This window comes from Falco cherrug, chromosome 4, assembly GCF_023634085.1.
Source record: "Falco cherrug isolate bFalChe1 chromosome 4, bFalChe1.pri, whole genome shotgun sequence".
Classification (NCBI taxonomy): Eukaryota; Metazoa; Chordata; class Aves; order Falconiformes; family Falconidae; genus Falco; species Falco cherrug.
Window position 1 is genome coordinate 56,116,266 of NC_073700.1, and position 24,920 is coordinate 56,141,185.

A 24,920-nucleotide genomic window follows, 5' to 3' on the forward strand; every position below is an offset into this window, starting at 1 on the left:
AGCAATCCCTCAACTGCTGCTCTGAACAGAATGTTCTGCAGGTCACTCCATCTCACTCCAATATCACAACATTAATACATTTGCATGTCTGCTTCAGAGGAGCCAAAAACCTCAGGCAGAAACTGCCCTCCTGTTAAAGGGACTGGAGCCAAGTATTTAGCTTGGCTTTACCTATTACCCACATCTGGCAAGTAGATTTTACTCCATTTGGCTTCCAGACTATGGCACATACGGGTATCAGGAAAAGATATCTACTAGGCATGAAACTAAATATAGACTCATGCAGAACCATGGAAGTAATTGCCAGGGTGCATTTCTAGTAACTGGGTTTATTCTGTCTACAGTGAGCAGCTATGAGGAACAGCAAAATTTTCATACATGTAAGTTTCACTAAATAGAACTTATTAGACTTCCTTCTTGCTTTTAAATAGGATACTCCTTGGAGCCTAATATTTTATGTGGGACTTGGTAGTCAATCCACTGCAGTCTAAGAAAGTGAGTGCAAAGGGTGCGTTTTCACTGACTACAACCGTATTGCTAGACCTCACTCTGTAAGACACTGCAGAAAGCCAAAGAATAGTAGGAAACAGGGTTGGGGAAAAATCTGAGAGGTCAATTAGTTCATCTTCCTGCCCAACACAGGACCAACTGGCATCAACAATTCTTGACAAATGTTTGTTATATATGCTTTTATCTCCTCCCCCCCGTAACGGAGCTTCTAACACTTCGCTAGGTTTAACTCTCACTAACCTTCCAAAATGATGCTGAGTGACAGCCTGAGAGGGGACAAGCAAGGGGAGGTCAGAAGGGAACTGGTGGCACACTGAGGTTCAGTGTCCTGCCCAAGGTCACATGACAAGCTGGTTGTGGAGATGGGACAAACAAGGTTGCACTTAGTCACACCTGGAGCAGCTGTGCAGCAGCGCATACAGATCAAATTCAGACAGAGCACTGGCCACAGAAGCTAGTCTTTCATTCTACAACACAGCCAACTGCCTAACAAACACCCATGCCATGCTGTCCATGGACAGGCCAGACTTTGCTTCCCTGATCATCAGCAAGAGCCCAGCCTAGTACTAACATGCAGACGTGCCCCATGCAGTACACCCACCGCCAGGCCCCACTCTTATCTGTACCAGCCCAAGCCTGCTGATTCCATGGTCCCACCAGGATGTGATTCATGCGTGCCCCTGCTCCACCCAGCTGGCATGCTCATCTCACTGATCTTGGCTTCAGGATTCCTGCTTCACTGGGACAGGGACTGCCATTTAGTAAGCTTTTGCAGGGGCCTGTTGACCTCAGTGTAACTTTGGTCTACAAGGTGCTACTGCAAGAGAAACATCTGATGGCAACAATGAATTACTGCACAGCTCCCAGTGAGCAAGAAGAAAGGGTGAAACATTTAATTGTATTGAGTTTGTGGTCAGGCTGTCCCTGAGACTGGCTGTCATGAGACTCAAAACCCTGACCGAGAACACGCTAGGAGCAAAATGTTGGGGTGTCACCATGTGGATAGGTAAGCTATCTCTCCAAAAGGTCACTTTTGTCTGTTTATAGTGTTTCCACAATAACAACCCTGAATTACTACTGCTCAGACCCTTTCCCAAAGGTGTGGGTTCTCACAAAGCAGAATTTTTATGTATAGAAGAACAAAACACGGACTGGAAGCCATCCTCAACCCTAAGAAGTTAGGAATACCCAAAGGCCTGCTCATGGTCCTGCTAACTGCTGGGCACATGCCCAGGAAGACAGTCTCTAGCATGGGATAAAATGCATTATTTAAGCTTCTGTTTGCTGTTGTTGGAAATAAATTCTCTTCCAGTGGAAAGAAACCTGGAATGAAATGAGTCATTCCTGGAGAATTCAATGGCAGGCTTTTCCCGGGAGGGCTGTCAGAGAATGCCCAAGATTAGAAACCTGACTGCATTCAACACCAAAACCCAGCGGACACTTTGGTATCGTGAGGTACCTATTACAAAAGAATAGCAACTTTTTTGTAGATCAAATCTCCATTGAAACAGAAGGGAGGGGGAAAAAAAAGAAAAATAAAAGGGAGAAAGCTCTCTTTACAGTTTCTCTCTCTCCATTCACACTTTAGAGAAAGGCTGTTAGTAATTTGCAATTAGAAATTCAACAAGCAAGCTGTCCTGACAGCTTGTTTAAAGGCCATCTATCTGTCATCTGGCCCTCTCCTCTTTCACGAAGCCAAACACAACTTGAGAGTCCAGTGGCTCCAGATGCCTACACAGCTCATGGCAAGATGCCTCACAAGAAAACACTGAGCACACCAAAACAGATGCCAAGCATTGGCCCCTTCTAGGTAAAGGCCCTCAGTAGTACCCTCTTTCCAGACACAGTGCTGGTCTCAAAGAAAAAAGATGGAAAAACACAGCAGCCCATGTTATGAAGAAGGATGGAGAAGACAGACCTTCAAGCCTTATAGTGCCAGGATCACAGAGGGAAAGCTTCTTGGCTGCTTGTATGTGGCCACAGGACCTGCTAAAGGAACCTTCCGTGATGCACATTTCACCACAAGAACATGCACATGGTTCTGGGGTTTTGGGGTGAAACAAAGTCAACCCTAAATAAGAGTACGCTGCGTTAGCAGCACTGTCCCTCACGCTCTGCACTTCACCATGCTCCTGCCACTGCCCCCAAAATGGGAAGGCTTCACATCCAGCCCAGGCATGCAGTAGCCTACAGTCCCTTCATGTAGCTCGCAGGAAAGCCATTTGGACTCAGCTCTTCTCCTCTCTGCCCTGTGTGTGCTCTCACCAGCCAGACATACTCTGAAAGTTGGTCCTATTGCCCCAAGGGTGTTAATGGGAAAACATCTACCGCTGCTGACTGTGCAGCTGAATTGACATCTCCATCATCTCAGTTACTTAATTCTTCCTGCTGTTTGAGTTAGGGGAATTTTTTGTTCTGGGAGAAAGATGACATTCCTGTAATAGGCCTTAATTGAAATAATTTTGAGAAAAGAAAAGTCCGGTTTGGAGTCTGAGAATCCAACTGATCTGTGTCCATACAACAGCTCTTGTATGCTCACTAGCTGGGAACCACAACATAAGATTACTTTTCTTCACATCCATGTACAAGACAAAATTACAGCCTTAAGAATAAACTACTGCTCAGTTCTGAAGTGGCCACCAGACACCATAAAATGCCCCCTTAGCAATAAGGGGAAGAGTAGTACCTCATTGTTCACACAAACTAAGTCCATCGTCTGTCCAAAAGCATCCGTGACCTTCTGCACCACTTCTTTGAATTTGACTGGTCTTGGAAACTGGATAATCCTGTATACACAAACAAAAACAACAACGGTCTCCATTTAGCAGAAGCATATTGGAATTCAGGGTTAGACTGACAATTCAGAAGAAAGGACCTCTATTCTCCTATCAGAAAGCATAAAGCTTGCTCCTTGCTTTTACACTCACAGAAATGCTGCTCCATCTGCTATGCTCAAGAGGGGAATTGACCAACCCTGCAAGAGTATCTACCCAAAATCCTAGTGCAGCTCCTCTGCTCCTCCCCCTACCGTGAAGTACAGGTGGAAAAGAAGGAATTCCAGCAGCCCTCCACTGGAGAAGACCCAGGATCAGGCACTGGTCCGTGATTCATCACCTCCATTTTCAGCAAGCATGTCTGAATAGGGAGGGGGGATGGAAGAGAGAATGATGCAGTTTGGCATCCTGTGACTCTCCTGTACCACCCCATTCAGCAGATCTATAGGTACATTATCAGCAGGTACTGTCTAGCCCTACGGTAACGCTACTTAAATTTTCTTTGGCTTTAACACGCAACTTGGACCATCAGCCTGTGAGTTTCCAGCCCTGTGTCCTGCCCCACCACCGTCACTGAGCAGAGGTGATTCCATGAAAATGTCAAGCAGGGAAGGGCGGGCAAGCTTTAACTCCCAGCTCTATTTTTATGGGACCTGTGCCCAAAATCTGGTTATCTTAAGTGTCATAGGCTGTTAATCAAAGGACACATTTCTGTAGAGTTGCAGCTCAGCTGTGGTTCAGCAGGGCTCAAGAATTAAAAAAAGAAAAGGAATCCAAGCGTGCACCCTGCGTCCCTGGTAAGAGGCATTTAATGACTTCCAGCTTGGAATCACTTTGCCTGCATGCAAATCCCAGGAGGTACTTGTGGCAAACAGGATGACGAGGCAAGGCTCTTGCATATAAAACTGCAGTTGATTTTAGGGGAATGAATCCTGTTGTGAGCTCATCTGCAGCTGGCTGAAGCCAGTGGGACGATGCTGGCTAGAAAAGGTAATTTGTCCCTGCACGTGTCAGGGACTGGGTTGGGTACATACCTTTTCTCTCCTTCATATTCAAACTTGATCCTGACATTTCGCTGCTGAAAGAAAATAGAGAAAATGGTTAGGTCCCAAACTGCATCCCAGACTGACTCACAGACCCAACGCTGACAGGAGCTCCCAGGGAGCCTCCCCTAACTGCACTGGGCACCTTGTCTATTTAGGGCCAAGCTGTCTGCTGGACCTGCACACTTGGGAAAACTCCACATTGCTGATAAATGTGCTTGTCAAAAAATAAGGTCTTCTGTAAACGAGAGGGCACTCGCTCATCTGTATAACTGTTAGTTTTACTGAAATGCATTAATAAAAGTGGGAAATTGGGAATGCTCTGAACTCAGTTGGGGAACAAGGCACTATCATCAGAGGCAAACATGTTAAGTGTCTGATGTCTGTCCATCTTCAGCACTTCCCATGGTTTTATCCAAGTACTTTTCTATTGGAAACCTGAAAGGCAAAGCTCAGAGGATGTTTAATAGAGCACAGGAAGATTCTGGGCAAAGAAATAAGAAGTAAAAGCAAGCATCCTATAATGGAAGTGGAGAGACAGTCTCTGGTTTTAAAAGGCAACAGTGCTGGGATGGTGGTGGCTGTTATTTCGTTAGGACCTACAAAATGCAAAGTATATCAGGCACTACACTACACACAGTAAACGCCCACCCTGATCTGACCCATTGCTCACCTCAAGAGAAACCATTAAATTTGCCCAAAGAAGAGCCAGCAGAGTCACAGGCAGACTGGGTACACAGCTGTGCAGGGACTAGTAAAAGCCACTTCTCCCATCCTCTATTTGTGCATATTTAGCAGCAATCGAGACCACAAGGAGCCTTTTCATTCATTCTGCTTCTCAGACCAAGCCTGAGCCAAGCATGCCTCTAGCACCCCTTGGCTCATTCCCAGCACTTTCCAATGGTCTCTAAGGCAGATCAAAACCCTCTTTACTTCCCAGACCACGTTTAGTCACCTCAGTTAACCAGGGCTCTGCCCCGACTAGTGCACACAAGCCTCCTCCAATAGTAGTTTTCTTCCCATGGAGAAAGAAATGCTCGCTGCCTCCCTCCGAGGTGTAACACCAGCGATGACTCGGTCCCGTGCCACCGGCATCTCACAGGCATAATCCCCGAACGGGTGGGTGACAACCCTTCCTGAGCAAGGGCCTTATCTCTAACCCTGGGCTGCCAGCGCATAAAGGCACACTTTCCATCCTCTCAGAGGGAAAGCAGAGCCACATCGAAACAGCCTTGTCTGTAATGAGGAAAATGAGCTGGATGGGCGTCCTTAGGTTTATTTTTAATCTGACAGCTCAAGTTCTGCGAACACCCACTGAAGTTCAGGAAGTCAAGGCTGGAGGCAATTTGGTTGAAAAGCTTAAAAAACCCCAGCAGATTCAGGGTGAACATGTTGGCTCATCTGAAATGCATGCTTTTTATCTCTGCTTGTGGCATTTTGTGTGTTTCCAGAAAGGCTGGGAAGAACCAGTGCTGGGACAGTCACCAAATGGGGCACTCCATCAGCATTAGAGGCCTGTGCTAAACAGGCACTTGCATCACCTCAGTGCCTACAGCCAGTTTCCAGACCCACAACATCTGGAAAAACTCCAGGTTCACTTCTAGAACCAGGCCTGACTCTTAAAAAGACCAAACTAACTCTAAAACAGTCCAAAACTCAAAAGAGATGACCATAACCAACCCAGTGTTGAAGGTCCAAGTCATTCTAGCGAGACAGGAAAATACAGGTGAAATTGCTACCTTGGATTACCTCTGTTGGAAAAGGAAAAAAAGATATGGGCCCTTTTATGCCAAATTTTACTTGCATGTGCCTCTTTGAACAGGCCCTGGCTGGTTGATCCCTCCTGAATGCTGGCAATAAATCAGCTGGTGTGTGTTCACTGCATGGAGCTCTGCAAAGCCCTTCTCTAAAGTAAAGGAAAAAAATCAGGGCAAGGAACTTTCGAGGTTTCTCCTTACAAAGAAGCAGGACGTGTAAGGGGAAAAGCACATGCAGCTCCGGCCTCACTGCAGGAAACCTTTCAAAACAGAGGTTTCACTTTCAGCACAGCTCTGAATGCTGCACCGAGCTGGGATGTAGCACACACTGCCTGTTTATGCTGAGCAACACAAATTTCACAGACAAGTTCGTTCTGAAAAACAGCTTGTGGCTGGAAAATGTCAAAACACGCATATAAAGCTCCAGAGAGAGAAGAAAAGGGGAAAAAAAAATGAGCCACGACCCTGCTGCATCCTTTTCTTCTACATCAACAACAGGGCTGATGTGCTGTGGCTCAAAGCCAACAGAAGTAAGCCAGCTGCCCCACAGTGCTTCGCTCTGCTTCTGAGCAGAGCAACACACACACCAGCTGCAACAGGGGAATGAAAACCCACTTCATTTCTTAATTAGGTTTCTTTTCTTTCTGATACAACCTCTTGTCTCCCTCAAAGAAATCAAGACCTTAAGCTCAGAAGCATTTGGAAGGACAAATATATACTTATCTATAGACAGGGAAGTTGGTTAGTTTTAATTTTCAGTCTTCCCTTGGCTTGTTCATGTTTTTGAGCCACAGCTACAGCTGAATTCATTGCTGCTATCAGCAACAAATACTCTTTTCCTCTTTTAAAAAAAGAAGTGGGTAGTGCCCAAAGCGCTAGGAAATCCCAAGGGAACGCAAAACACTTCCTAAATGCCAGAGCCGGCTGTGATTTTTTACACCCATGGAAATCTGGTTTGGAGCAACTTGTTTAAGATTACACAGGGAGTCTGGGGCATGGCCAAGTGCTGGAGCAAAATCTCACACGAGTCTGCACCCAGGACCTCAAACGCACAACCAAGGGGAAGGCAGGACCAGAGGACCAGCACCTTCTCCGCAAGGACCTCAAAACAAGGTGCAAATGCTCGAAGGCGGGTCACAGAAGAGGTTGCTGGGTCCTACTCACCTTTTCAATTTCATGAGGAATGGAGACAACAGTGACCCCTTCTTGCACAACTCACATCGTGCTATTAACCCTCTCTGCCATGAGATGTCAAATGATGTTAACAGCAGCCTTGTTCTCCCCTCAGTCAAGAGGGCATTAGCTGGTGTAGAACAAGCTGAGACATCCAAGAAGAGCTTGTGTTAAACAGAGGGGAGGAGAGGGGTAAAGCCATGCCACAAGGCACCTGCCTTAAACACTGAGCTTTGGCAGAGGATTTCAGCAGCGGTGTCGTGGAGCACTATGAAAGCTGAGGCAGGCAGCGGAGCAAGCAGGGGAAACTGAGGTATGAAGGCGCAAGGTGCTTCACCTAAGGGTGCGAAGAAAAAGCCTGGACTGGGGAAGAGAAGGGTCTGGGGAGACTTTACTGCAGCCTTTCAAGATGTGAAGGGTGTGTTACAAGATGGAGAGAGACTTTTACCAGGCCCTGTAGTGCCAGGACACAGGACACCAGTTTTAAACTGGAAGAAGCGAGATTTAGGTTGGATATTAGGAATATTGGTGGTTTTTTTTTTTTATGATGAGGGTGGTAAGACACTGGCACAGGTTGCCCAGAGCAGCTGTGGGTGCCCCATCCCTGGCAGTGCCCAAGGCCAGGCTGGACGAGGCTTGGAGCAACCTGGTCTAGTGGCAGGTGTCCCGGCCCATGGCAGGGGGGTGGGAACTAGATGATCTTTGAAGGTCCTTCCAACCTAAACTATGCTGTGATTCATTCTATGAAGCAGAAGAGTGGCAGAGTCAAGCACAAAATTTAGATGTTTGATCTCCTGGATTGTTCATACTGAGCAACCTTCCCTCTCCACGTGCATTTCCGTGTGACACGGGGCACAGCGGAGCCCACGTCTCGGCTGGCGCCTGTAGCCCCTGCTGCGACACAAACAAAACAAGCGACAACCCTGACAGGAAATACCACAGTAATTCCCTTCGTTTCTGGAATAATTTCTTCTCCAAGATACTCGTACCGGCATTTCCTCCAGCCCTGCTAACAAATGGTATTTTACTCTTTCTTGCCATCCACCTTGGAAAGGAAAAAGCAATGCCACTGCAGCCGCCACAAACCCATCACCATCTTTCCAGGCTTTCATTGAGGTATTTTTAGCTCCTTCCTCAAAACTTCAAATTTCACAAAAAGATCACAACTGCCAAGCTTCAGAGGAAGCACTGACGGGAATTGGGGGGGGGGGGGGGGGGGGCGGGGCGGGGTTAGGGGCAACTGCTTCTGCTCACTTGGCTGGGGACCATGCACCCCAGCAAGCTTGGCCAACCTCAGCCCCCAGAGCTGGAAGCAAGAAGCCCTGCACGCTGGTTTAGATTAAGGAAAATGATGAGAAAAAAAAAATATGGAAAAAGTGTTTCCAAACGAAGTGAATCACGATCTTATACAGAGATCCCTGAAGAGCTGACTGCTGTTTGTAATAAAAGCACACACGGAGAGCCGGAAAACATGCGGTTATGCCTAAAATGGAAGTGGCTTCAGAGGAACAGAAGTTGCTGAGCACCCTCGCTGCTGAACACCCACAGGGTCAATCAGATCAGGCTATGGGTCCGGGCTGAGCAATACCATGCCTGTGGAGAATGGTGTCTGGAAGCACAGGGCAGCCTGGCTGCATCACCTCAATGCCACTGACTGCAGGCAGGGACCCAGCGGAGGAGACAGACCCACGCATCCACGTCTGCCCGTGTGATAGCATGGCACCGAGCGCTGATGCACCTAGAACTGCCACACTTCAAGATCCCGGACCAACACCAAGTTCAAAGACTCCTCCCTCCACATCCTCTCCTCCTCCAAAACTCAGCTGCCATCAGAAATAGCATTCTGGTTGGATCCCCACCTCTGTAGCTTGCTTTTTAAGCTGCTCTTGTCAAACCTGACCAGTGGGCAGCTTCGTCCAGCTGAGACACCACAGGGACAAGGCCTTTTGGATCACTTCTTCCACCCATGGTTGCCTCACAAACCACCTGGGACAAAGCCTCTGACTCCAGCATTAACTCTTCTGAGGTCAAGAAAGGCAGGAAAAATCATCACAAGGGGCCTCCTGTTCCCTTCAGCGCTGCCCTGAGAGGGGCTCGTTCCAGCTGTGCTCTCACCCACCCATGAGACCTTGGGCACGCACTTTGCCTCAGTTTCCCCCCTGGGTAAAACAGGGACAATGAAAGAGACATACTTTGGCATGCTGACGGTGAGCAGAGGAATTATTTTCACTTCTCTCATTTTCTGCTCATTGGATTAGGAAACAATGAGAAAGCCCTGCTGAGCAGTGCAGCGTTCAAGCATTAGTGCTCTAGTTACTCCTTTGTACAAAGCCACAAAGCAGTGGGATTCCTCCTCAACTCCTGGCTTCAGGCAAGAGAAATCAGCACTGCAGGGCCAGGCTGGTGGGACTTCTGCACCTCCCCGACGTGCACGTTGTTTGCATTAGTCCTGCGCTCGCCCCTGCTTTTAGCAATGGGACATTCGTTACAAGCCAGACAGCTGGACCATGTCCCTAAACCGCAATAGGAGATGACTAATCCACGTCATTAGGAATTATCTGCACAGAACCCCCACGCACTTTGGGTTATTCAGCAATCAGACAGAAAGGGGTTTGTCTGGGATTGCCCCCTTCCCCTCTCGGGGGGTGGGAGCTATGAGATATCCTGGTCCCCCTGGGAACTTACAGCTCCTTTCCTCTGAACAAGCAAGCCCAGCACGTGAGCAGCTCAGAGGCCAGTGGAAAGATGATGTCTAGAGTGTCCACCACTCCCTGTTACAGATATTTTTGGTTTGTACAGCAGCAGAAGTCACTGGCTTCAATATGTTTATCCAAAACCACCTACCTGGCAGGGAATAGCTTTTTATCCAGCTGGATTTCTCCTTGGCATTACCCTCTTAGCACCCAAGTCAGCTCCACACACAGACAAGGGGAAGCCTCTGCCCCAAATCCCTGGGACTCCGCTGCTTTTGCCATCCCCAGCCCAAGGCTTTCCCAGCCAGTGCTGCCCCTCTTGGTCCCTCGCTTCTGCCCCTCTAAAGTGGGGCGATCCCTGTAGAGCTCGCCATAAACACTCCCATCTTCAAGGTGATATTTATGGACCCCCATCACATTCCCCAATGCCAAAACAGAGGTGATAAAGCTAAACTCCTTTTAGGCTCCTTGAAGACCTAGAGACAGAGGGCCCTAAAACATGAGCTGTAGTTTATTCTAGTTATGAGCAAGCCTTCTCCTGCATCCAACTTGCCAAAGAAAAGAGAGTCCAGAGGTAATTTACTAAAAGAACAACTTTCAGGTCAGTCTGACATTGGTTGTGCATGGGAAAACGCTCCTCACAAATATCAGACTTTAATGCCATAGGAGAACTTGCAATCAAAATTAACACGGCAGAGGAATCGTTAGCTGTCAGCAGCTGGGACAAAGCCCCAACACCAACAACCAACTTCATACTGCGAATTGCCCAGTGTTGTTTCTATAAATAAATGGATAGGCACATAAATAGACAGATGCAAAATGAATATTAATATAGTTGTTCCTTTCTACTCCATGCTTTTGTTTGGGATTTCTAACTCTTTGTTGTTTCCCTTCTTATCTCACTCATCCTTTTCCTTAGCAATCACAATGCATATCTTTAGTCTGTTTTCTCCTTCTCCTCTTCAGAGCCACTGCTATAAACAAACCCCTTTGTCTGTTCAGTCCAGGAGATAGTCTGAAAGGACTCCTTCCAGCCACACCAGAGGATGGACAAGGAACAGTGGAGTGATAAAAGGCATAATAAAGGAATAACAGTGCAGATGATGCACCAGGAATAATGTCAGAATGAACCCCCTGTTCCCAAAGAACAGCTTCCTTTTAAAGATGGTGACTTACATGTGGAAGGAAAAGCGCGCCCATCTCTATCCCTCTACCCTGTTTTCTCACAAGGCAGAAAGGCAGTGTAATGTAGTGGCTGACACACCTGACCAGGACTCAGGAGATGCAAGTGCAGACATCACACCTGCTGCCAGCTGCCTGGGCAATCCAGGGGAAGAAACTCATCTGCACCTTGTGTCAAGTATTGCTGTTCTCATTTCTGGCTTGTTCTGCCATGAGGCATTAAGCATCCAGAAACTCAGCCTCAGTCCTAAACTCATTTATAAAGAAAGCAAACTAAAAAACACAAAGATTTTTACGCAATTTGCAAAAGGATGTTCATATCATAAGATGATCTGAAGCAAAACTGTCGATATTTTTGGGAAGTATGGTGTAGCATGCACCACCGCACATTACTTTCTTGTGTGGCCCAGGTCTACCAGGAATACTATCTGGCAGGCTCTACATTTCAAATGCTGTCAAGAGAGCACTAAGGAACCCCCTCCAGGAGACAAGGATGAGATAGCACTTCGGTTGTGTTTTTCTGCGGATCAAAAAATTGCTGCAAGCCTCAAAGGGACAGGCTAGTTAGTCAACACATTCTTATTTAAAGTGTTTTTCAGTGGAAATTTGGAACACTGACTAAAGGATTCCCATGCCTCAGAAGAGCTTTTTTTTCCACAGAAATATTTTTGGTTTTGTTGTTTTTTAATCTAACAACTGAATGTCCAGACCCAAGTATTTCAATGTGAGCATGTTGCTGCACAGCCTCAGAAGAGACACCTACAATGTGATTCTCAAGAGGGCAATTTAGCATCTAAATGTCCCATGCCTCACTCTTCGTCTCCAAGAAGGGAGATTGCACAGTGCATCCTTCAGCCTAGCCAGCCAACCTGATTAAAGAAAACAATAAAAAAAGGGAAAAAATACAAGGGAACACCAAGTACCAAAGGGACAACAAATCACAGGCATGAAAACAGCAGTTCCAAAGCAATCTTTCCCCCCGCCATCAATTTCTGTGCTAAAAAGACAAGGAAAAAAACCAAAACTAAAAGGGACTTGAACAAGTTGATTAAAAGTTTGAGCTGCAAACATGAACCAAGTCCCCAATAATTCCACCTACTTTGGCCACTCCCCACCTCGCAGACTAGACTCCCATCACCCCGCAAGCCAGACTTGTTCTAGCTAGTCCAATTTAGTGAAGCAACAATTCAGCATACTCCAGCACGCTTCATCTCGTGGGGCCTGTTGGTCTGAATCCTCAATCCTGGATCCACGAGGAGAGTGGGATGCTGCTATATGCATCTCCTCCATCAGAGAGCTCTGAGTAACAATAAGCATGCAGCTACAGCTGGTCCACTTATAGATAAGAATTAAAATACAAAGGAGTAAATGTTTTTCCAAGCATCGATGCTGTAATTGGGAAGGAAATTTTGATTCCTAATACAATACAATCAAATACAAGTGGCAGCCAACAATTCTAAACCTTATATCAGAGCACCACATAACTCCATTGGTGATTTATGAACGAGGCTACAGAATGGATGGGCTGTAGATATGAATTTTACTGCACTACATCAACTTTATGAAACTTTTGTAGATAAGAATTCTGCCAGTGAAAACTCTTATTTTCCTTATTCTCAACTAATTATGCAGTTAACCGTGCATCTGCAGCATTTACATTTCAAAAATGACAGCAGGGATTTTTCCCCAGTGTAAGAAAAATATGCTATTTGAGAGAAGTCTAAAAAGCTTTGCTATCCTGAAAGCAGCCCAAGATGGTTTGGTATGGTCCCCACCCATCAACTTGCAGAAAATGCTATCCTTGGAGCCATCCAAAGCTGTGCTGGATTGTCTGCTTTGCCTGCAGCTGCAGAGCCAGCTCTGAATTTCTCTGGTCAGTTTTGTAAACATCTTGGACTTACTTCAGCATAAGCTGAACACAAATCCAGTGATTCAACTTGGACAGCTGCTACCGCCAGGATACACTTTAAAACAGACATGCTACGTGCGCACGTGTTTTCGTCTGCATGTGTCTAGGAAGCCTAGAGGGATTTGGGAAAGGATTTTCCCCCTTTGCATCCAGAGTTCTTTGTTAGTAGCACAAGTGCCATTAAAATATGCATGACAACAATAAATGACAATTTGTTTTCCTCCTTGCTAGGCATTCAGCAATTGCAAAGTTGACTGAAAGCTTATTCTATGCCACAGCACTAGAAGTGGAACTCCAAGTGGGTTTGCTCAAATGCTTCTCCAGCACCTTCCTGGTCCTCTTAATTATTTTTCCTCTTCTTTGTTTCTTGCTATTTTGACAACTGAATTCCTTCTTCACAACTTCCATGTTTGCGTAATATTTGCTCCATACAGAAACAGGCTATTAAATCCACTTTAGCTATTATATCAATGTCAGCAAATAACTTCTGACATTGCCCAAGGGACAATGTTTTTGCTCACCAGATCAACTCTGAATGTGCAACAGGGCCAAAATGTTTGGTTTTAGCAGCATGAAGATAAACACTGGTAATTAATATTTAAACACTTTATATAAGAATGACATTATTCCTCCCAAAAGAGCCTGGGTGTCTACAGCTCAAAGTTAACAGTATTTCTTTCAAATATCTGAAGCAAAATATGCACATGCTAAAAACCGTATTTCATCAACACTGTCAATAGAAAACATTTGACTAATCCAAATCTTAAAGCTGCATTGCCTGTTCTACTACTTGCAGTTCTAAGCAAGAGAAAGAAGTGCCTTGGGGTGGGATTTGAGATTTAAAACCAGTTTCAGGCTCTCTTGCTATATCTGTAAATGATTTCCGGTATCACTCTTCTCCTCTGCCCCTCCATTGCTCCTCTGCGATACAGGGATGCCTGTAGATCCTTTTCAGCTCTTCAAAAAGAGGTCATGAAGCTTATACCTGGGTAAAATTACGTTATTTCTGATGTGCTGAGCTCCCACAACTTGTCTAACATCTAAACTCAGTTCTCCCAGCATGGTAAGCACTACGTCCACCTCTTTGGTCTACTGGACTTTGGGGTGGACTGAAGCAATGCCTTACCTGTTTGCTGGAGTGGACACTGTTCTTATTCCTGTTGTTGTCCAGCAGACCCCCACATTTGCCTAATGCTGCCAAATCCTTCATAATAGAGTTCAGAGCTTCTTCTTCATCTGCAAAAGAAGGAGAGACAACTGAAGTGTGGAAGGCAACCTTGCCCCTGGTAGCGCAGAGTAAAAATACAGTATTGCAAATATAGTCTTTCAGCCCAAAGTGTTCAAAAGACACGATGTCTAGCCTTCCTATCAAGACGGGCATTCAAAGACTACACCGCAGTCCCTCCCAGTCCATCGTGTCTTGGAAATACAGGTTTCTTCATCACAGATCATCAGAAAAAAAGCCAGTGGCTGGGTGTAGGTGACCACTGCTCCTTCAGCTCGTAGCCCACGTTCACTGCCCACGGGGCCTTTTAGAGAGGCACCAACAGACCACATGCGCTGCCCAGGGGGGCTGGATACAGTTTGTGAACTACAAGGTGGTGCTCTACAGGACAAACTTTTCAGGACCCAGAAAGCTCACGCAGCAGGTGATGAAGAACACCACAGTTCTTCGTTGCCTCATTGCCTCCCTCTTCATTAAAGAGGCTCTAGAGCCACAACTGATTTTCAAAACTAGAGCCAGTGAGAAACCATGGGCAAGGGCAAGAAACTCATTAGAAGAGGTAACAAACTCAGCTATGCTGGATAGACAAACACACACACTGAGAACTTATATAGTATTTCTGATTTCTGCAGTAACTAGAGAACTTTGAAGGACCCATTCGATCTGAAACCAATTTCCTCCTTTTCAAGACTTTTACATCTATGGCTGTGGTCTCTTCAAGTGAACTATTACGCTGCAAAATACCAACCAGGAGCACTAAAAACCCTATCAAGTCCTAGGGCACAGCACACTTGTTAGGAGGGTGTGAAAACCCGTTGCATGCTCCATGGTTATGATACAGTCAAGACAGGCAGGTATTAGGCACATGTAGCTATTACTGTAAAAATATAAATACAGCTACCACGTTTTGTAATGCGAGTTTTACACACTCAGTAAAACTGCGCGTCTCCAGGGACAGAGCCACCCCCTGTGCCAAGCCCGCCTACAGATTTAACTCAAAGTCTGCAAAGATGTGAAAGGTGACAAAAACGGTATGAAAGCAGATAGAAGTGGACCCAAACACTGAGGTTCTTTCCCCAGGAAGGATTAAGTCCTGGATCCTTGTGCTGAGATACAACATCATCTCCTTTTTTCCCGCTCCTCCTGATGGGTTTTATCAGGACCAAAGCTATGGGGGAAAAAAAAAAAAAGATGTGAGAAAAAGACTTCTTATGCATGCTGTGCACCCAGAGCCATCTCATTAAAGAAATAAGAAGGGAAATGGGGAAAAATGTTTAAAATTCAGTGTCACTTATTTTAGAGCTCAGAAATGAGCTCTAATGCCTGCATTTTCCTGTAGGCAATGTATATGTGTATATATATATATATATTTAAAATGTAACTGGAATATATATTTTGTTATCAATATTAAATATATCATTAATAAAATAGTAAAATTCATATCAAAGTACACTAAAGTCTGATTCCTCTTCCGTTTTGCATTTCCCTACCCATTAAAAATACAGTTTTGTTTTTCTGGAAGGATGGCAGGGAGCATAACCTGAAATGCTACAGGAAAACACTCAAGATAGATAACTTTCCATTCTAGTTCCAGGGGGTGGGGTGGGGAACAAAACCCCAAAACAAAAACCAACAAGAGTGTTCCCGTAGTTTTGGTTTTGGGGTGGTTTGGTGGTTTTTTTTGGAGGGGGGAGGGTTGTTAGAAGGGACCTCTGTGGGCAAGCATAGTTTTCCAGACAGATTTTTGTAGTAGGAAAAAACCAACAAAAAAACCCAACTTTTTTTGTTGAGGGGGGAGGGACAAGTTAAAAAAAAACCCACAAAAACAAAACCCCCACACACCGCCCTCCAGGAATTTTCCACCAAATCTATCAAGTCTAAAATGCCCTTCATCCCTTTCTTTTTTCCAACCCGAGTGACAACAAACTCTTCCTGACACAAAATGCAGCCTGTAATGTCACAGGGAAACTGGGCTTCAACAGGCAGCAGCAGAGCTGGGCTGTTTCTAGCAAAACCACCGGATTCATCACCACTCTTCCACCTCCAAGCCTCCCTGGACGTGCCTGGCAGCATCTTCGAGGAGATGCATCTCTGGTTATCCCACCAGTGCCCTGCAAGCATATTCCAGAACTTACAAGATTCAGCAGTGGCTGTCCCAAGGAGATGTTAACAACAGGGTTTGCTGGAGATCAATAATAATAATAATAAAAAATAATAAACCAACAAATAGGGACAGAGTAACTTCAAAGTGTTCTGGAGTGACTGGAAGCTGCTCCCTCTATTCCTCCCAAGAGAAAGACCTGGCAGCCCCCAAGAACTGGCCCAACAACCCCACAGACCACATCCCAGAGAGCTCCCACTACATCCCATGGGTACCCACCACAAGGATCAACCATGCAGCTGAGAGCAACAGTATGAACCACACTTTTGCTAGGATGTCCGACAAGCACACGGCACCTCTGAAGACATCAAAAAAGAGAGATCTTTGAGCTGAAGCAGATCCTATCAATATTGCCACTAGAGACCAGTATTCAAGGTCACTGCTTCAGTGCTATTCCTAGAGGACAGATTACTTCATCACTCACATGGACAGTAGTTACAAGAGATTGCAATGTATTTTCACTAGAAGGAAGCTGGAATTGAGCAACACTGCAAAGCAGTGAGACTGATTGGAAGTCACCTCTGCAGGGTGTACAGGAAACCTGGACGTCCTTCTGCCTATCCTACCACATGGGGCTTACACTGGCTACCAAGTCAGGGTCTTCAAACTTTTCCTGGACATTGGAAATCTCTTGGTGTTTAAAGAGAAGACAGAAGTTCATGGGAAATTGGCCTTCCTTGCTTTGTCAATCAGTAAATAACTTGTTACAGGTTAGTTTGGTTTACATTACACTGCCCTCAAAGCAATAACTAAGTCTTCCTCCTCTACCTACCCATCCATTTTGTCAAAACCTTTTCCAACACAGTCTTCTCAGTACATCAAATATAGGTTTAAAAATTCCTGGTGCTCCAGCCCCACATGCATGATTATGAAACTCACATTTCCTTAGAAAGTCTGGCTGCATATCTCTGCTAGAAGCTTCCTTTTGCATCTCTCCCAACATAGCAAAGAGCATCCACTCACTTTCAGTAACTGCTTAAGTTTAGCCCATTTTCAGAAATACCCAACCATCAATTTAATCAGCCTAGAATCAGTAGTCTACTAAAAAGGAAATGCCAGAAACCATTCTGAAAAGCATATGAGAATTTTTTGTAATAAACCCTGAGTGTTACTGGTCAAAAAGGCAATACACACATTCATGCCTTCACTGCTATGAAACAAGGTAAGAAAAATTCTTCCTATAAAAGCAGTGAAGGTTGTTTGCTGCTGCTGCTGGAGTGCGAAAGAACATGACTTAAGCACAAGCACAAATACATTATTTCCTTGAAGTAATGTATTTCTGTGTATTTAAGCAGCTTTTAAGCCACTTTTAATAGTGTGGTTTTAGTTCAAGAGAACTGCAATTTCAGAGGGACTATGACCAAAGCCTCCAACTGTTCAAAACAAAGCGAAAAACACCCCCACACCATGCTCGGAAGCAACTTCAGAGCAGGAGCACAACTTGCATCATTGGTTGCAAAACTGACACTTTCCAGTCCTCCCCACGACAGTTTTGCACAGGGACTGATGCTTTCCAGACTAAGCCTCTTGCCCATCCTAATTACTGCTCTTGGGGTCTCCAAGCTGACTCCCAAGAAGGGTGGAGAACTTTGTTCCATGGAAATAAGCAGCCAGCTCAGCCAGTTCAGTCAAAATTCAAACAAGCACTGAAGCTTACTGGATAATTAAATCCAAATGCCACTCCCAAGCATCTCCAGCAGAAGAGGCGTCACAGGCTGCTTGCTCTCTGTTTGGCTTGGTTTGAGCGAACAGAGGGTGCAGGATGGATGTCTCTCCCCAAGAGAAAACACCAGGAATCAACAGGAATCCCATGCCCAAGGGACACGCAAGAACAGGTTCTCCTGATCTAGCACTGGCAGGACCCAAGCACGCTTCAGCCTTGTGAGAAGGCAGCATTGCAACTACACAAATATACATCTTCCCAGGCTTCGCTGCAGCTCCGGAACAAAACAGCTGCAAGTTGCACAACACCAATGAAGTATCCACAGAGCTCAGATGGACTCAAGAGACTCATGGAAACCATTGACTGTGCAACGTGAGCAGGTTCTTGCTCCTGAACAACCTTCTGGCCCAGCTTCACTCTTGCACCATTTTGTACAAATTCACTTAAGGTATTGCAGGTTGACAGGATGAATTGTACAATGAAGCCTGCCCTCTCTCCCCAGCACAACAAGTAAACAGGACTATTTCTACAATGGAAGACCAGGACAAAGAAAAGCTGATTACACAGGCAGCAAAAATGAAACTTAAAAATCAATTGTGTTTAGCACTGTCCCTTCGTCCCTAATGTCTTGTCTTCCATCCTCAGCTCTGTCTTTATCTTCAGTTATTTCCCTTAGCAGCAAACTAATTTCTTTCTTCCCTACTTCCCACCAACACCCCAATTTTGTGCTTTTTAAATCTGCTTCCCGTGACAAAGCTCATTCGACCATGCTGCCAGCCCACCCAACCAAGGACCACTTCCAACCAAATATAACAGAGGTCTCAAAGATACTCATTTCCCAAAGGTTTGAGGGTGGGGGGAAATATCCATAGTCAAATAGACGAGAGGAACACACACAAGAAATCAACTAAGAGCATGCCAAAGAAGCAATGACCAGTCGAGCTACAGTGGATGTGGGAGGGTTTGGTTTATACTTTTAAAGTACACTGATCCACTTTGGCAAGATCTTGTATCAAAACCAAAATACCTCCTTCTCTCATCAAGTTTTCAGTACTGTAAGATGTTAAGGCTCACAGGTCCCAGACACCACGAATGTGAATCTGGGGCATTCAGTACTTAGCAAAATCAATTACGAAGTAAAATAAAAAAGCCACAAGATGACACATCTCTCTGCCCTTCATATACAGATTTCCGGTACAGCTACATGGCTTTGGTTCCAGCATGTATGCAGGAGAGAGGAACCTGGAGTTTCAGTCTTAGTGCAGTAGGCTCACTGCTGAAAGAGGAAAAGAAAAAAAAAAAAAGTCAAGGGAGAAACAGCAAGCCTGAAGGTCAACGTGGACCACCCAAAACAATTCAACAGTCAGGAGAGAAAGCAAATGAAGAAGGGACAAAGGAATAATTTAGCTGTGTTCAGATGGTCTAGACAGTGCTGTTATTGTTGGCTTCACTAATAGGTCATTACTAAGAAGCAGCTTACGGCAGTTCCATGAAGCTGCTTCCATGAACACTGCAAAAAACCAAAAAAGCACCAACCGGATGAAGCACCAAGAAAAGCCTGCAGAAGTAAAACAGAGTCTTGTAAAACACGTCAAGTTTTGATTTGGGCCTCTCACATACACCAGGCAGAGCTAGGGCTGGGAAAAGACAGGGAAAAATCCAGGGCGTTGCAGAAGGGTAGAATATTGTCCTCTGAGTCATTACTGAAGAAGGCTGGAGCATGTAGCTAAGGGGCTGTAAGTTGTCACATACACTTCCGCTTGGATCCAACGTAAAACCACCAGCGTGACCACCTGTGGTCACTGAACATCTTGCTGTGCTTTTTGCAACCATGATGCTGATCGCCCAGTTCAGCCATCGAGTCTGTGTAAATTCCAGTGGCACCCTCTATCGCTAGCATCCACCTCTCTGGAAGGTGATGCAGCTGCTGGGGATATCCCCAGGCAGAGGAAAGAGTTCTGTGAAGTTTGAGAGGGGATGAAGAGAGGATGGAAAGCCTCACAGAAACATTGTCACCTTCATTAAAAAGGCCTTTTTTCAAAAGGCATGGCTTCGAGCATATAGTGACAAAAATACTCAAATGTAATAAAACATAGTGAAAAGAAATACAGAACCATATGACTATGCCACCGACAATGTTAACTTTGGCCTGAGAAAGACATCACCATTTCCTTGTCTGTTTTTTGAAAAATACACAATTTTTGGATTCACTGCTATATGACATTTATCATTTACCACAGAGAACCTCAATCGAAAGCCAAGACCCACTGCCTCAGCATCAGCCAGTACATGCAAAGGGCAGTCCCTGTCCTGATGGATTTTCAGCTAAACTGTCAGATGGAGAGAGAGGTAAGAGGTTTTTTATGTCTCATCTGATGGACAGGAATCTGAGACAGACAAAAGTCTTTATCAAGACTACACAAGTCTGCAGCCAGAGCTAAATACATTAACAGAGCTTAAATTCAGAAACTTCATCTAGCCTTACTGTCTGTATACAAAGGCCACAGAAATTCATTTAGCAGCCTCTACATCACAATCTTGACTTGGAATCAAGCAAAACAGCCTCTTTCTGAACAGCTTTCTAAAAGTCTCAGTTTGAAGAACTAGCATACTTATTCCAATAACTTCTCTGCAACAAATACCTATCTCACCTCCCATTTGAATATAGCTCACTTCATATTCTACTCATTAAATCTTGATATCCCTGTACCTTACAGACCCCTCTATTAACAGAAATCCCTCCCCCATCTTCTGCAGGTATTGACAGACAGCGATCTTCTTCATTTAACTAAATGGAAACACATAGCTTCTTCCATTAGAGTAATCCTTAGTTCATTCCTACAGCTCTTTCTGGTTGTCTTTTTTTTTTTCTTCATGAAGAGCAGAGCAAACATCAGAGCAGCATACAATGTTCAATGGCCACAAGTCCTTTTCGCTTCTATCTGCAGTGTGAGCATGGGATAACAGCAAACGGTCACATGTTACAGTGGAAGTTCACATCTGTTGGACCAACAGCAACGTGGACTGCCTGCTGCCTTCATCAAAAGGTCAATGCCGTATCAGTCCTGGGTTTGCTTTCCTGGACCTGGGAACTAGAAAACACTAACCTATTTGAAAGCAGGTGTCAAAGAACTTGCTTGTGAAGACAAATGTTGTCTTTTCTCCAAAAGCCAGAGGAGAAAAAAAACAAAAACAAAAACAACAGCTTGGAGATGAAGAGAAACCCAGGACTTTGGGTTTCTCCAGTATCCGCAAACACTATCAACAGACATGTACTGCCACCAGGACTCAAGCCACGCACAAGATACCGGGGCAGAGGTACCAAGACAGCATGGACTTGATCTTAAAAAGCCTCCTCCAGCCTGAATGATTCTATGATTCTCAATAGTAGACAGGATCAATTAGTAAGTAAACACTGTCCCAGTCAATTTAAGGAAGGAGACCAGTGAGCTAGAAGCTCAAAACCCTGATTCGGACCGTAACAAAAGCCCTTAAGCAAGTAAAGAAGGGATCCAGACACTCTCACGGGCAAGTACAAATGCTCTCTTACAACTCACCCCCCCTTAGAAGGGCTGTCTGTGAATGACCTGTGGCAAAACAGATTGCTGCGTGAATCCATCTATGAGAGGTGCAGATAAACCTCCATGTAAATTAAACCCACATGCACAAATCATTTTGCCACCGTCTGGAGAGTGTCCAGTATCTGATAAGGAGAAAAATTACCCAATTACCCTCCCCCAGCCCAATTACTGTGCACCCCAGCAGACACACCAGTGGAGCACGCTCCCTTTGCAAGTCAGCAAAGGGCTCGCTGGCAGCTGGATCCTGCTGTCGTTCACCCTCCTGCAACCCCACCCAAGGGATGGCAAGGTCACCCCTGTGTACGACTCAAGGGCAGGGCACAGCTCAGCAGGTCGAGCAGAGCAATTATACATGAGGAAGTGAGGAAAGACCCTTCTGATACACAGGATTTCTTGGCAGGAGTTTGTTCGCTGACGTCTTAACTTTGGACACACAAATTCACATAGATAACTAATGCTGCAACATGCTCGGGTTTCCTGAAAGTGCATTTCTTCTTATCAAGAAATTACGATGCTAAAGGGTGCACCATTTAATAGGTAGCAAAGATTATTAACAAACTTTACCTGACAAACTTATGGTAAATGCTCGCTCTCCATAAGTGACATCGGTTTGGATTTTTAATATTGTGTTTCTAGCACAACCAGTAGCCCCTTTGTAAAAATAAACAAAACCAAACCCATCAGAGACTTTTAGCAGCTACAGACGTCCATCACACCAAGTGTCCACTAAAATATCTGTGGGTTTAGGGTACAGTTATACTGTCTCACAAGCCATTTTCTCAGGGGTAAAGCTCCTTTTGAGAATTCCTGCCTCCTATTCCTGCTCTACCCCATGCTATCCCTTAGGTGAGCCGTCCAACTATTGGTAAAATCACACAGTCAACAGATCAAAGAACCTGTTCAGATCAAAACCAACCCTTCCCTTTACATGCCTTTGCAAAGGGGGACAGAAGTTAGTGCTCAGGAGTGGGCTTGAGGGGAAGGCAAGAACCTGTTTGAAAAAAGCTAAATGAGTTATTTTTTAAAATTATAATTAGTAAAGCAATGTATCACATATGTAACTAATTCTGGTCACCACGACAGGACACAACCAGTCCCCAAAATACTAATGTACACAAATAAGCAAACACCTCCAACGTAATATGAAGTGACTGGACTCTTAACATGTCTATAAGAGCATTGAGAGAACAGCAAAGGAGAATAAACTGGTGAATAAATTAATAGGTTATGTCATAACTTATTTGAGATCCAGGGTGTGAGATAACTAAGAACTTCAACTGCCCTCTGAATTTCCCCAGGGAAACCCAAAAACTAAAGTAACTACTGGGACTGCACCTCAGTTTAGGTAAGGCAAGAGCTGTGTCCTTACACCACTGAGCGATCAGTACCTTGCAAAAACCAATACAAAACCTTCCAAGGACACTGAATGGCAAGTTTTAACACTTGTGTTAAAGTTTCAGAGGCTAAGCCACAAATCTTACAAGAAATTTCTCTTGATGAATGCAAAGAGCTGTGGCATGATACTGAGGTATACTCATCCCAGTGATTTACCAGGGACTTTCGCAGTGGAAAAGGACTCGGGATCCAAAAGGTGTTTGGTTTAGATCAGCAGGGAGGGAAAGCAGGGTTGCATCTGTGGTTCGCCGCAACCCTCCGCTCCCAAAACAGCCACCCCTCTGACGGCACCACGCACAGTAACACTCCACGGGATTAGAGCCTGCCCACATTCTGCAACACGCTGCCCTCCACCACAGCTCCCGTCCCTGTGCACGCTTGTCACCATGTCCCCCATACATCCCTGCAGACACGGAGGGCAGCGAAGCCCCCTATGAAACCATTTCCCCCCAGATATACAGCCCCGACGGCTAGATTCGGTCAGGGCAAGGCCGCTCAGGGATGAGGGCAGGTGAACTCCCCAGCAGGGCAGGATGGGGAGCGCTGCTCAGAGGCTGCGCTCTGACGGGTATCTGAGCTGGACAGCTTGGAGATGGGCAAAAACCTTTGTCCTTGTGGGGGTTTTATCCTGTGGCTTTCAGATAAAGGCTCAGACATAAAACCCTCCTCCCTCCTTTTCGCAGCCCCTCTCCCCAGCACAGTGTTGCTGCTGGGCTTTGTAACAACCTGTGGGGGTTCAACAATGGCACCCCACACCCTTCAACCCTCCTTGGCTAATGGACCAAACATCTGGGTTAAAACTGGCTAGTGTTTGTTGGAGGGAGGAAGATTTTCTGAAGAGAGGGGAGCTGCAGAAACAGGTGCTGCCCCTCATATCCAGCCAGCAACTTGAATCCTGGAGCAGGAGACAGGATGGTTCAATAATAAAAAAAACAGTGGCAAAGCACAGCCCACAACGTGTTTTGCTGGCTAATGAAGGTGTAACTGGGTAAGCTACTTACCTTTAAGCACCTCTGAACTTAGCTGCAAAGCTGGAGGTGTTTGCAAACCCTACTAAGGGGCGCAGAGAATGACAGCATACCTTGATCCCCTGCTACTGAAACTCCTAATGAGATGTAAAGCACAGCAAAGATTAAGCAAGGAAGTCTGTCAGCCAAAAAGCAAGCATTCACCCTACACAGCACCACAGGGAAATCTAACCCAGCCTTGACCGTTCCAGCTGCCAAAGGTCTCCAAGCCCTAGGCAGGCTCTGGCATTGGGTGCCTCCCAGTTGCAGCCCTGGAGAAGACGGGAGGCAGAAGCAGGAATAGAGAGAGCAGTGAGAGTCAGGGCTTTCCTGTAACAGCAGAGTGCTGCAAGGCAAACCATGCTAAATCTCTGCTTCTTAGAATCAAAGTATCATTTCGGTTGGAAGAGACCCTTAAGATAGAGTCCATCTATAAAGCTAACACTGCTCTAGCACAAAACTGTTGTTCCTCATTTGCTTTTGCAGATTAAAATTAGTCTAGGAGAGCTGCAAGCAGGGGCTAGACCCTTGAAAAATTAACATTTAAGAATATTTTGCACACCCATAGCTCTGCTAAGCATTAAATATATATATTAAAAAAATACAGGGGCTGTTTGGTTTTATGGCACGATGCTTCTTCTCCCACGGCATCTGCCTGCAAAACTCCTTACCACTTCAAAGTTACCAGGTACTGGTTTCTCTCACTCATCCCACAACAAACTTTCACAGCTTTTTTGCTAAGCCTGCCCATTGCTCCACAGATACTCGCTACCTTTTCCTTTAATGGATTAACATAATTAAATTAAACTCTGGGCAATTTTTCCAGCCTGTTTTCCTCCTAAGCTTA

The 24,920-nt window shown here is 45.4% G+C and overlaps 1 protein-coding gene across 3 annotated transcripts in view; it reads right to left on the reverse strand.

Annotated features, from left to right (window-relative positions):
* Window positions 1-24,920, reverse strand: part of LOC102050351 (mitogen-activated protein kinase kinase kinase 3-like) — an 82,355-nt gene that overhangs the window by 30,380 nt on the left and 27,055 nt on the right. For 2 of the 3 annotated variants that reach the window (XM_055708347.1, XM_055708345.1), the window contains 3 exons: window positions 14,168-14,277; window positions 4,319-4,362; window positions 3,197-3,296 (listed from right to left, as the gene is read on the reverse strand). In XM_055708347.1, the coding sequence (XP_055564322.1) occupies window positions 3,197-3,296; window positions 4,319-4,362; window positions 14,168-14,251 (228 nt within the window). In that variant the 5' untranslated portion in view covers window positions 14,252-14,277. The remainder of the gene's footprint in view (window positions 1-3,196; window positions 3,297-4,318; window positions 4,363-14,167; window positions 14,278-24,920) is intronic. The other variant, XM_055708346.1, reaches the window with a different exon arrangement.